Source organism: Cydia fagiglandana, chromosome 6 (genome assembly GCF_963556715.1).
Source record: "Cydia fagiglandana chromosome 6, ilCydFagi1.1, whole genome shotgun sequence".
Taxonomy (NCBI): domain Eukaryota; kingdom Metazoa; phylum Arthropoda; class Insecta; order Lepidoptera; family Tortricidae; genus Cydia; species Cydia fagiglandana.
Window position 1 is genome coordinate 16,933,232 of NC_085937.1, and position 12,613 is coordinate 16,945,844.

Genomic DNA, 12,613 nt, shown 5'->3' on the forward strand with positions numbered 1-12,613 from the left:
TGAATAGACTTCAATATTCATGGGTTGGCCGACTATCGAATAACATTTAGTACCTTCGTCGTCTCATAAATATGGAAATCCATTATACCCGCCATCGTTCTCGTGTGAAATTCAGAATTTCAACTTTATTAGGTCATTTCTAGAATTATTTTATTAGGTACTTCCTTGGAGAATTTAGACTAGAGGTACTGTTAAATTAGGTATTTCCAAAGACAATTTAGACTAGAGGTATTGTCAAAGTAAATTATGTAGTCAGTACATTTACATCGCTCGAAAAGATGGCACCATACCTTTGGCGTATCCTCGAGTAGATGGCGTTTTTTGTCATTTAACAAAAACACTACTACTACTAACGAATGGGCCAAAAACGTTTCCCAAAGTATCACATCCTAAACTATGTTTCCCAAATTATCATTTCCCAAAAAAATGTTTGGCAAAACAACTTTTCGCAAATTTTCAGTTAGCAATAGTCTTTTTTGGCAAGTTATTGTTTAGCAAATAATTACTTGGACAAGTTTTATTTTACCAAATATTATTTAGTCAAATGTATCATTAATCATAACTTACATGTCCCAAAATCTTGCATGGCATACAATTTACATAGGTACCAATAGAGAGGAGGCTGCAGAATTTTATTTGTGTGGTATTTAACTGATCATTACATATACATAATAAAAAGTAATCATTGTAGCCCAAAAATAGTAAATAACCACCAATATTTAAACCACATTTTAGTTTAAAATGTCATGCAAGTTTTTACATCTCGTTATTGTATTAAATTAATTAATCCACTTCGATGACCTTTTTCTAGTACATAGTATTTAAGTAGTTTCTGTAAGGATCGCAGTTCTAACCTAACCTAACCCACTTTTCTAATAGCATTTCGATTCTGTGAGGGTCACAGTTCTAACCTAACCTAACCGACTTTTCTGATAGCGGTTCCGTTTTGTGAGGATCGCAGTTCAAACCTAACCCAACCCACCCAAATTACGTAGAATTTAACGTACCTATAACAAAACAAAAAGTACAAATTTAAATAGAGATACCCATTTGTCAAATTTGCAAAGTGACAATTTTGACCAAACATTATAGCACCGCTCACAATCTCTCTGCTTAGCCTTAAGCCCGATTTAGACGATGCGAGAACTCGCATGCGAGTTTCATCCCATTGCGGGTTTTGATTGGTGGATTGAATTAGACGTAATCCACAGTCCGCAATGTAAATAAAATCGCATGCGAGTTCGCGCACTGTCTAAATCAGCCCTTAAGGTTGACTGGTAGAGAATGCCTTATGGCATTAAGTCCGCCTTTTGTACTATAAGATTTTTCTTTTGTGCAATAAAGATTAAATAAATAAATAAATAAACATCTTTTTGGAATATAATATTAGACTATAAAAAACGTTTGCTAAATAAGTTTTTGTCCTAATAACATTTGACAAAGTAAAATGATGCTAAATGATAATTTGACCAAATAAATTATATGCGAAGTGTAACTTTGCTAAAGGTTCCTTTGGGAAATGAAACTATTGCGATAAGTTTGTTGGGAAGTGAAATTTGGCGAAACGTATTTGGCCCAAACGAAAGTACCTACACCCAAAAACACATATCAGTGAAAGAATGAGGATCAAAGTCAAATGGCATTCTAAAAGTTTTAATCATTTGTGTCGAAAGATGGCATTAAATGTACTGACTACATAATTTACTTTGACTATATTTCTCTGTATTTCAAACTCTCTTTGGTATTTCTATTGGTGAATATAATGCCGTGCCCCCAGATTGTATAGTATAAGGAACTTATCAGTGTTGTTATGAGCTTGGTTGGATTGATACGTCATAATGTCGCACGTATTATAATGTTCACAAAGTTGTCTGACATGACATGTATTGTATGTTTAGACACAGAATCAATAATAATAATAGGTACAGAAGACTCACTCTCTAACAAAACGCGTCTGTCACGATCAGCACAGAATCTGTGCGCGGCCATATCTGATATGGCCGCTAGGTGGCGACAGCGCCACGCGCGGCTTATGGCAAACCCTAAAATTGGGGTCGAACGGATGGAATTTTAGCTACCTGTAGCAAAGCGACGAAATCGCGGAGTAAGCCACGCCTGGTTTAGATAGTTATTGTGAACTGACTGATGTATTGAATTACGAATATACTGTCTTAAAAAGGATGTTTTTTTTTTAAATTAAGTTTTTATTCTCCTCGCGTCTTTGTATGAGTAGAATTAGTATTTCCATATCACTTCCATAACAAATTTACCCTCCCTTTATGTCTCTTAAAGGATTATTTTTGGTGGCCTAGCCAAGCTGACAAGCGTTTACAGAAAACGAAACGAAATGTAGGCGTGAAGGGTAATCGAATCGTCCCATAGAAAATTTAAAATTCGCGCCTTTTTCTACCGACAAATTTGTTCGACCGGCTGCTATAGTGCGGCAAGCCAATGCTTTTTTTCGCTGGATTTTTCTCAACCAAATATAACTTCGGAAACTAGAAAAATAACGAAAACATGTAATTGAACATTTTATTAATAAATAAATTACAGCTAGACAAGTAAGAAGACAAGCGCCGATACCACGAGAGTGACATACGCTAATGATCTCGTTGCCCTGCCGCCCTGGTGTAGTTCTGCTAGGCTTTCACCTGGAACAAGAAATACTTAATTTAGTTTTAAATACCTATTAATAGAGTGCGGGTCGCTTCCAACCGGTACGTATGGAGGTCCAAGGGGGAGGCCTATGTTCAGCAGTGGACGTCTTGTGGCTGAGATGATGATGATGATGATAAATACAAATATTCATAAACGCTTGTTGTGACTGCGTTTCCACCAGAGATGTGCCATCCATTAGAGGTGTCAGTGTTAAAAGTGACGTTTTCGTTTGAATAAACGTCACATTTGACACTGAAATATCTAATCAATATCGTTTCTAGGTCTATGAATTGATGTATCTTAAAGTTCGGATCGGGCCGTAATACGCCGACAAAGTTCAAGTATGCCAAAACACGCCTCGCGTATTAAATTACCCACACGCTTTTATATTATAATAACACATAAGTTACTGCAATCATTCGTGTGCCGACACTCTGTCAACGAGCTTGTGTCGAAGCAATTTCGTATAAAAAATGATATGTACAGCAATTTCATAAGGAATCAGACGTTACGAGGTCTCGCTTGAAGGCTTCGAGGATACGTGAATTTTCCCCTTTTTATACGTACATAAAACTTAATATGCCCGTATTAGTAAAAATGGTTAATGTTTTGTACCCACAGATATAGACGGTAATTGCCAATGTTGGAACAAAGAAGGAAGCCTCTGTTTTACAATTTGATATGGTTTCCATCTTATGGCTCTTCTACACGATGGGCCAACGCCGGCCACTCCAAGGGACGCATTTATGCGTTAGAGGGAGCAAGTGATATTGCTATCTTATTCTACCGCATGGCTGCGTCCCTTGGAGTGGCCGGCGTTGGCCCATCGTGTAGAGGAGCCATTATATTGACATGACCTTGACCGTGAGCACCAATCAGCGTGCCCGCTTACGTCGATTTGCACTGAAGAAATATACAGGATGACAATCGTTTTGAGAAAACGAAACGCTATTTATTGTTTCTCTAATACTCTATAGTGCGATAGTCCGATAATAGCAAGTTGAACAGCCAACTGCAAGAGGGATTACGAAGTTTCTGTCAGGATTTTTTAGCTTAATATCGACAGTATCTTGCTAATCGTAAAAACACTACAAGTGCAAAGTGCTACATAGAGATGTACACGCGTATTCGGGAAACGAGATAATCACAAGATCTAGAAACAATATAGATATTAACTAGATTTACATTAGATATCGACTAGATGTTCATTGGATATCTAAGTCATAACTTGTCGAAATCGTTCAAGAGGACCTCCAGAATCGCGGAAACGTCAAATTTGACATACATATCTTACAAATATCTTTAAATTATCCATATAGTAACTTTTTGAGGTATAGTAGAGATCTAATACATTTTCAGAATCGAGCCGGTAGCACTCTACGTGTGTAATCATTCACCCCAAATCTCCTGCCTATACTAGCTTGTCTGAGACACCGACTCGCCTGTGTCCAAGAACCATTGAGAATACACATTTTAAAATTCAAAATTCTCCGCACGCCCCTACGGATCCTCGGACGTCGTTACGGATCCAATTTATGAAATGACTAAAGTTGCTTAAAAATACGTGAACGGGCAGACAAATATTATGGGGTGAGAAAAAGATTCATTCGGAATACCTTCCTTGGATCACTAATTTCGTGAGTCTGTTTAAGAGGAAATTGGACAAAGCCACGAGACCGCTTCTACATGCAAACGTCCCCGTTTTCCTCTCTGCCATACCATCCATCACATCATATACCATCTTAGAAAATTTTAATACATCTTAGAAAATGTTTTTACGTTATCTTAACATGAACTTCGTTTCATTTTTTTTTAATTTTTATCACTATTTTAAGTATCAGGAGAAATCCGTTTATCGCTCCTAAGGCTTTGGTTAGTAAGTAAGTAAATATTCTTTATTGCACAATACTAATATATATTACATGTAAAGCTACAAATAATTATTATAGGAAAATATTAGGTAACAACAGGCGGTCTTATCGCTTAAAAGCGATCTCTTATAGAAAACCTTGGGGTAGCGGTTTGAGTTAGTATACAATAAATTGAGTATTTTTTATTCCATAACGTCAATATCTAGACAAGAAATAGGGGACTATATTTGTATAGTGAAGCGGTCTTTTACTAGGTATCATCTAATTAGAATTTGTCTTTCATTTAATTAGCTATATTAGATCTAGATCTCATTAGGGAATCTATCTCGTGGGAGATTAATTTATAATCTAAATTCTATACGCAGAAACACTGATGAAATAATTTTGATAAATGCTCATGTACGTCAAACATAGGTTGGTATTTTACGCAATGGATCGTATTTGTTTAATATTGATAGTCCTAAATTGCAGAACTCATATTGATTGGAAATTAGTAGGCACCATTTTAGCAGAATTTAGATTTAATTACCTATGCTGTTTTTGTTTAATACAATCATGTTTGTGCCCAGTGGGCACTATTTAATATACGTACCTACGTGGTACCTATATTAAATAGTAATTTATGTTACGGATGCAGACTAATTGAATCGGAATAGAATAGAATTTAATACATTTTGCAACATTTTCATTAACCTACCTACCTAAAGCTAATTTCAGAAACAGAGTTTCATTTGGCACCGTTCGGTCCCGATCAATAAAAAAAAACAAAGGTCCTTTAATGAGGAAGTTCGATAAAGAGCTAATTGTGGAGTTCTACGATTCCATGCGATGAGAAAGAGAGAGAACTTATTTTCTTTTGGAAATCATCACTGAGAATGTAATTCATAAAGTTGCCTTCTCCATTGCGTGAAGAGACCTTAAATACTTTTCAAGTTGATGTTTCATTTTGTCAATAAATTTTTTTTTGTCACAAAATATTACAGATCGACCGTGCGGTCGTCTGCGCGGTACGGGGGCGACGGGGCGGGACGACCAAGGGTGGCGGGGAAGGTGCGGGCGCCGTACGCCTGCCGCGCAGGCGAGGACATACGGCTCGATTCTAAAAATGTATTAGATCTCTACTAGACCTCAACAAGTTACGATATGGATAATTTAAAGATATTTGTAAGATATATATGTCAAATTTGACGTTTCCGCGATTCTGGAGGTCCTCTTGAACGATTTCGACAAGATAGATATGTCAAATTTGACGTTTCCGCGATTCTGGAGGTCCTCTTGAACGATTTCGACAAGTTATGACTTAGATATCCAAGTCACATCTAGTCGATATCTAATGTAAATCTAGTTGATCTCTATATCGTTTCTAGATCTTGTGATTATCTCGTTTCCCGAATACGCGTGTGAGTTAAGCGGTCGGTCTATAGCAGGTTTAAGCAATGTGAAAGGAATGTAGTACCTTTGATGACGTGCAGTATGACCTGCGCGGGGGGAGGCGCGGGGGGCGGCGCGCGCGCCACGCTGCACGTGTAGCGGCCCGCGTCGTCGCCGCGCACGCGCGCCACGCGCAGCACAGAGTTCGCGCCGTTCAGCCCGAATTCGGTGCGAACACTGTATTAAAGAAAAAAGAAATGTCTAATTATACTTCTCCTTCTTCTCCGCACAGCTCATGGGAGCCTGAAGTCCGCTTGACAACTTATCCCAAAAATTGACGTAGGCACTAGTTTTTACGGAAGTGACTGCCATCTGACTTTCCAACTCAGAGGGGAAACTAAGGCCTTATTGGGATTACTCCGGTTTCTGTCAATGTCAAAATATACCTAACTTAATTTGGTCAGTTACGAGTAGGAGTATTTTTGTAAGGATGTAGAAATAAAATTTTCTCACTTGCCGAACCAAACCGAATCGCTTCTCATACATATGAAGAACTTCACCTGATTCCACCCCTTGTGGTGTCATCATTCAGCAGGGTGTCTCTCCGGAACCATAGCAGGGAGGGTCCCCCTTCCATTTTCAGCCCCCGCACCTCACACCGCAGCGCCACAGTGCTGCCCAGTTCACAAACTTGTTCGGAGACCTTAGCGCCTGCACCATCCACTATGCGCACCGACACTTCTGTGGATTGATTAAAATGATCAACACCTACAAGTTTTTTTAAAGCGAGGTAGGTAACTTATAAACTCTTGACAGTATCACGACACTCATGACTACATCATAATTTTTACATAATTTAAGGTGTCGCTACCCTCGTGGTTTTGGAATCTTTTGCTTGCTCGGGTATCAATATTGGGCACGAGCGGTTAAACTACAACTTTGCCCCCTTGTAAAACAAATAACAATTAGAGTCAGTTTTAATTTATAATGAAAAAAAATTATATTTTATGTTGACTATTCTATACTTCGTTTTTTTTTAGCATTAGAAATTAGGTAAACAATCTTGATGTGTCTTTTAATTGAAAAACACATTTTAAAAATAAGTTACGGCAAATACGTAACAATTATGAATCTAATACGATCATTTATATTCTCCTGCTTTCAGAAGTAATAGCTTTTGATTTTTAAAAAGCGTTTTTCAATTTAAAGACATGCCAAAATCGCTTACCTTCTTGCAAGTTCTTTCTAATGCTAAAAAAAACGAACTATAAACCATGCTGTATGCTTACCCTACCAGATTAAAGGTGACAGTCCATTTCTAACGACAGCTGCATTACTGTTAATTTTATTATGGAAATTGGCAATGACAGCGACGCGTTCAGTACCGGTAGTGCAGCTGCGATTAGAAATGGAATGTTACCAGAACTGCCCAAATCGAACTTTAAGATTCGTCATTTAATAGATCTAGAAACGATATGGGTTACATATGTCAGTGTCCAAAGTGACGTTTTTGTTAGAATCCATATCGTTTCTAGATTCATGAATTGACGTTTCATAAAGTTCGAATAGGGCTGATAATAGTCGTAACAGCCATTAAAAAACCCGTTATTTTCAGAATTAATTGCGCAAAAAACAGGAAAAGAATTGAATGAGTTTTCCAATACGGTAGCCGACTTACGATTGATTTACGGAATGTAATAACCGTGTGATATTCGATGACGCCTCCTTAGTTGCCAGGAGCGATTGACATTATAGCTGCAATCTGTCCTCGGGATTAATTGAAGCAATATGCTTGATTTAGCTGTAGTGATTAGAATTAACATAGATCAAGTCGTGGGGCTGGTTAGGACTAAATTAATTAGTTTTATCCTGAGGCTAATTTGAATTTACAGTCAGTAGCAAAAGTGGCTATGCGGGCCAGGTGTTCATAATGAGCTGCACAGACTTTAATTAGTTGAACAAAACAGTTCTGCTTAGATTACTTTAAATAACTCGATCGCTTAGCTACTTTTGATGATAAGTGTATTTGGACAGGAAAAAACACCTATTCTGTGTGGTGGAAAATTATATGGACATTATTTTAAGACCAAGTGTGGGTAGTTCGATAAACTCGCGCAGCTAGATATTGATGTCAATTTTAGCTTTCTCCGAGTCCAATGGGACAATGCCGTCCTTGAAACGTCGGAAGTAATTTTAAAGCTTAACACCTTAACACATTCATTGCCAATAACAGGTATGTGTGTTCATTTTGTACTAGAAACGGGCGCCCGGCACCAAAAGCGTTTAAAGGAAAGTGAAGGCTGTTGAGCCAGTATTTAAAAAAAAAGAAAAGTAAATTGTATTCATGATTAAAAAACTGGACAAGCGCAAATCGGACTCGCCTACCGAGGGTTCTGTACCGTTTAGTATTTGTTGTTATAGCGGCAACAGATATACTTCAACTGTGAAAATGTCGACTGTCTAGCTATCATAGCTGGTGACAGACAGACGGACAGTGGTCTTAGTAATAAGGTCCCGTTTATAGCCTTTGGGTTCGGAACCCTAAAAAGAAGCTTGTGTCGAATACATTATTATATTACAGTGTTACAGAAAACGCTCTATCATTTTCTGATAATTCGAAAACTTGGCACTTTTTTTTCCTGTTTCGTGCTAAGAAAAATAGAACGATTCAAGAGAACTTTGGTGCTCCAGTTCTGGCTCTTTGACAAAAACAAACCTTAAAAAATACGACAACGATTTGACAGTTTTCGTTTGATCTTTTTTTAACTTTATAGCAGAATGAAAAAGGTCATCTCGCTCGGCTATCGGGAGCTTTATCGGGACATGAAAAAAAAGTAAGGCTGCTATTTAACTGATCACCAGATTTAATAAAATTTAATACCAAAAAAATCTACTTTACCACCCTAAAATAATGAATGATCACCAAAATTATAACACCATTTTAATGTGAAATGATTACCAATTTTATTACATTTTACTATCCTATTAAAGGAAATGACACCAAATTAATCATTATTAACCCAAAAATTGTAAATAATTACCAAATTTCAAACCCCAATTTAATGTCAATTGATAACCAAATTTTTACATCGTGCTATCCTATTAAATAAAATGACACCAAAATAATCATTGTAAACCCAAAAATAGTAAATGACCACCAAAATTAGAACTCCATTTTAATGTAAAATTATAACCAAATTTTTAAATCTTGCTATCCTATTAAAGCAAAGCAAAATTTTCTAGTTGCATTTCGTTTCTGTATGGGTTGCAGTTCAAAACCTAACCTAACCCACTTTTCTAGTAACATTTCGTTTCTGTAAGGTTCGCAGTTCAAACCTAACCTAACCCACTTTTCTAGTAGCATTTCTTATCTGGAAGGGTCGCAGTTCAAACCTAACCTAACCCACTTTTCTAGTAGAATTTCGTTTCTGTGTGGGTCGGAGTTCAAACCTAACCTAACCGACTTTTCTAGTAGCATTTCGTTTCTGTAAGGGTCACAGTTCAAACCTAACCTAACCCACTTTTCTAGTAGCATTTCGTTTCTGTAAGGGTCGCAGTTCAAACCTAACCTAACCCACTTTTCTAGTAGCATTTCCTTTCTGTAAGGGTCGCAGTTCAAACCTAACCTAACCCACTTTTCTAGTAGCAATTCGTTTCTGTAAGGGTCGCAGTGTTAACCTAGCCCACTTAACTGATAGCAGTACAAACCTAACCTAACATACTTTTCTAGTAGCATTTAAGTATGCCTACCTAAGTTATGGGGTACGGGGGTTGAGCGGGAGGGGCTAGTAATTTTGGCATCATTTTACTTTATTTGGTAATATGTATAAATTTTTTGGTATCACAGTGGTTTATTTAGGTGAAAATATCGCATTTATTTGGTCTTCAAGATTTGGTGATCATTAATGATTTTTGGTAATCATTCAATATATTTGGTATTCGAATACAATTTGAAGTGCAGTCGTAATTAAAATGGTGGTACATTTGTAATTTTAGGCCTTATTTTTTTGGTGTTCAGTAATTTTTTTTGGTAAGCATGATTTTTTTATTTAGGGTACCAAAGTATTTTTTGGTGGTCATTATATTTGTAGCCAAAAAGTAATAACACCGATTGAATATCTTTCTTTTGAGTACTTATTTTAAATGTGTTATTTCCTTTATGTATTCACTTCAGTGAAGCAATTGGTAGGAACTTTTTTATGGATACCGAAAGGTTTATATGGGCTAGACACATGGCTGTGTGTAGTGTGTATAGCTGATTTTTATTATACCTATAGGTACCTAATGTACTCGTAAGTAATTATTCAATACTTAAATGATGAAATAAATGAATAATTTCCGAATTTCCGACGACACTTCAGTATTAGGTATTTACCAAAATATACTGAATAACAGCATTTTGATGAAGAAGAGAAATTAATACCACACCGCACACGTACTCGTATTAAAGAAGTACTACGACCTCCTATCAAAGAATTGTTTTTTTAGATAAGTTTACTTCATATACCTATTTCTAGTTAAATTGAAAAGTCCCCACGGTGTCTAAAACCGCCTCTAAATATTTAGACACTAATATTGACTTCGTTAACTCTCACAATCTGTGGATGTACGTTTCAGGAACAAGTTTAATCGAGTAACTTTAAACCTAAAAACAAATTTTAAATTTGTTTGTTGCTAAGATCCCGGGGCGGCGATAGGCTACGTTTATCCGGTAGTATCGGAACCCGGAGGGAAATTTGTATCTGAGCGGGAGCTAAGAATAGGTAGCGGCACTTATGCGTTTTCTATGGCTTTATTTTTTCGCGTGGTTCAGAAAACAGAAATAAAAACATAGCTTAATATACCTCTGTTTCAAATTCAAACAGATTTAGAAACCATTTGAAAAGATGTTTACAGAAACAACATATTTAACTGACTACACTGGTTGACACCTGAAACGATTAACAACGTTCTTAAAAAAGTGTCAACCGCTCTAAGCCGCTCTAAGCAGTTATGTTGTTTTTGTAAACATCCCTTCATTTATAAGTTCTCCGTAAGTGAAGTAATAAGGGATTGTTTTGACACCAGTTAGCCGGACGATATCAGCCTGTCAGATACCTATTCGGAACTGTCACCTTTTGCGTCTGACAGGCTGATATCGTCAGGCGAACTGGTAATCTGTGGGCCCCTTAAGGTACCTTTACCCATGGTACGTCACATATAGCCCCAATTAGACTAACAATATTTATTTGTTGTAGTTTCCCTCTTTTATTGTAAGTATGTATTTTGTAATCTGTGTCTGACGTGTGTGTTGTCACTCGTTGAGTTTTAGTTTAGATGTAGATTAGTTTTAAGTTTAAGTCAGGTACCCACTGAAAATCAGCGTCATGGCTTGCCGTGGCATTATGCTGAGTGGGGATCCTGTTTAGTATCTAAGTGGTTTGTGTAATTTGTATTGTGTGTTATTCTACACCCAGACGTTAAGGAAATATACCGGGTGCGGCCTGTAACACGAGCAAATAATTAAAACATATACGTATAATGAGAAACCAAGATTAATTCTTAAATCAACACGGGAAAAATCTCAAAAAAACTGTGTTACATCGTTTTTTTTTGGTTTATTGTAGAAATATCATGAAAAAAACATATGTCAGTATGTTGGACGTTGCCAAGATCGGAGTAAATAAAAAGATACGCCGCGTAATGAAAAGACGTCCAGTATTTTGGACGTTGCCGAGTATAGACCACCTACTTTATGTGCATAAGGTTTTTTTAGTCCAATTCATGTTTTTTAAAATAAATATAAATTTAATTTCCAAAATATCGATCCTAGAAGAAAAATTGTGAGGACCAAACTTGTAGAGAATTAAATTTCCTACAATTTTCGTCCTCACGGTTTTACTGTAAAATCAAAAATGGCCGAGTTATTCAAGAAAAACCTCTTTTGAATATACGCAGGAGCCTGATTCCGTCTACTTTTTGAATTTACACTCTCAGTGACCCCCCCGAGGGACCTAACTAATTATTCACGGGTCCAAATATATAATGACTGAACTAAATATTTTCTTATATACTCATACTTAAAAATAACATATCATTCAAGTAGTATTAGTAGTAGTTTCCTGGTAGTCTAAGTACGCTACCAGAGGAAAGTAACGCTATGCTTTAATATTTGGTGCAGATTTTTTTATCTTGGGATATCCATTATAATGGGCGTTATCGATTTAAGGGTTAAAATAAAACAAGCAATGAATTAAAAAAAAAACAGAACATTCGGAACGCTAAAGCTAGGCATTTCGCACGCGCTTTATGTCGATTGGTTTTATTGTCTCGGCGCGAATTTTAAACTACCGGCGGCGGCGGCGGCGCGTTGGCTCCTTATGGCGGCGGCGCGCCGCGGCGGCGCGCACGTCTATTACAGGCCACACCCGGTATTTCTTTTTTAATAATAATTACACTCACCCGGTACCCGCAGAGTGACGCGTGCGGTTCGAGGTGGGTGCGCCGACAACTGGCAGTCGTAAAAGGCTGCGTCAGTCGGTCGGACCTCCTTCACTTGTAGCCTCCAAATGTCTGGAGGGATGAATCGAGCTGAGTACCTGAGGAAAAGTGCTACTTGTGAACAGATGATGGTAGGTAGCTTAGATAAGCATTGGCACCTACCTAATTAGTAATTACCAAAGGTAGCACCATGATGTCTGTCATCTATATCGTAGATTAATAAGGGGCCCATT

At 37.2% G+C, this 12,613-nt stretch overlaps 1 protein-coding gene across 2 annotated transcripts in view; it reads right to left on the reverse strand.

Annotated features, from left to right (window-relative positions):
- Positions 1-2,520: 2,520 nt before the first annotated feature.
- The window catches only part of LOC134665422 (cell adhesion molecule DSCAM-like), a 123,159-nt gene continuing 113,066 nt past the window's right edge, over positions 2,521-12,613 (reverse strand). For both annotated transcript variants that reach the window (XM_063522386.1, XM_063522385.1), the window contains exons 6-9: positions 12,342-12,478; positions 6,461-6,641; positions 5,986-6,137; positions 2,521-2,651 (exon numbers count right to left, since the gene is read on the reverse strand). In XM_063522386.1, the coding sequence (XP_063378456.1) occupies positions 2,554-2,651; positions 5,986-6,137; positions 6,461-6,641; positions 12,342-12,478 (568 nt within the window). In that variant the 3' untranslated portion in view covers positions 2,521-2,553. The remainder of the gene's footprint in view (positions 2,652-5,985; positions 6,138-6,460; positions 6,642-12,341; positions 12,479-12,613) is intronic.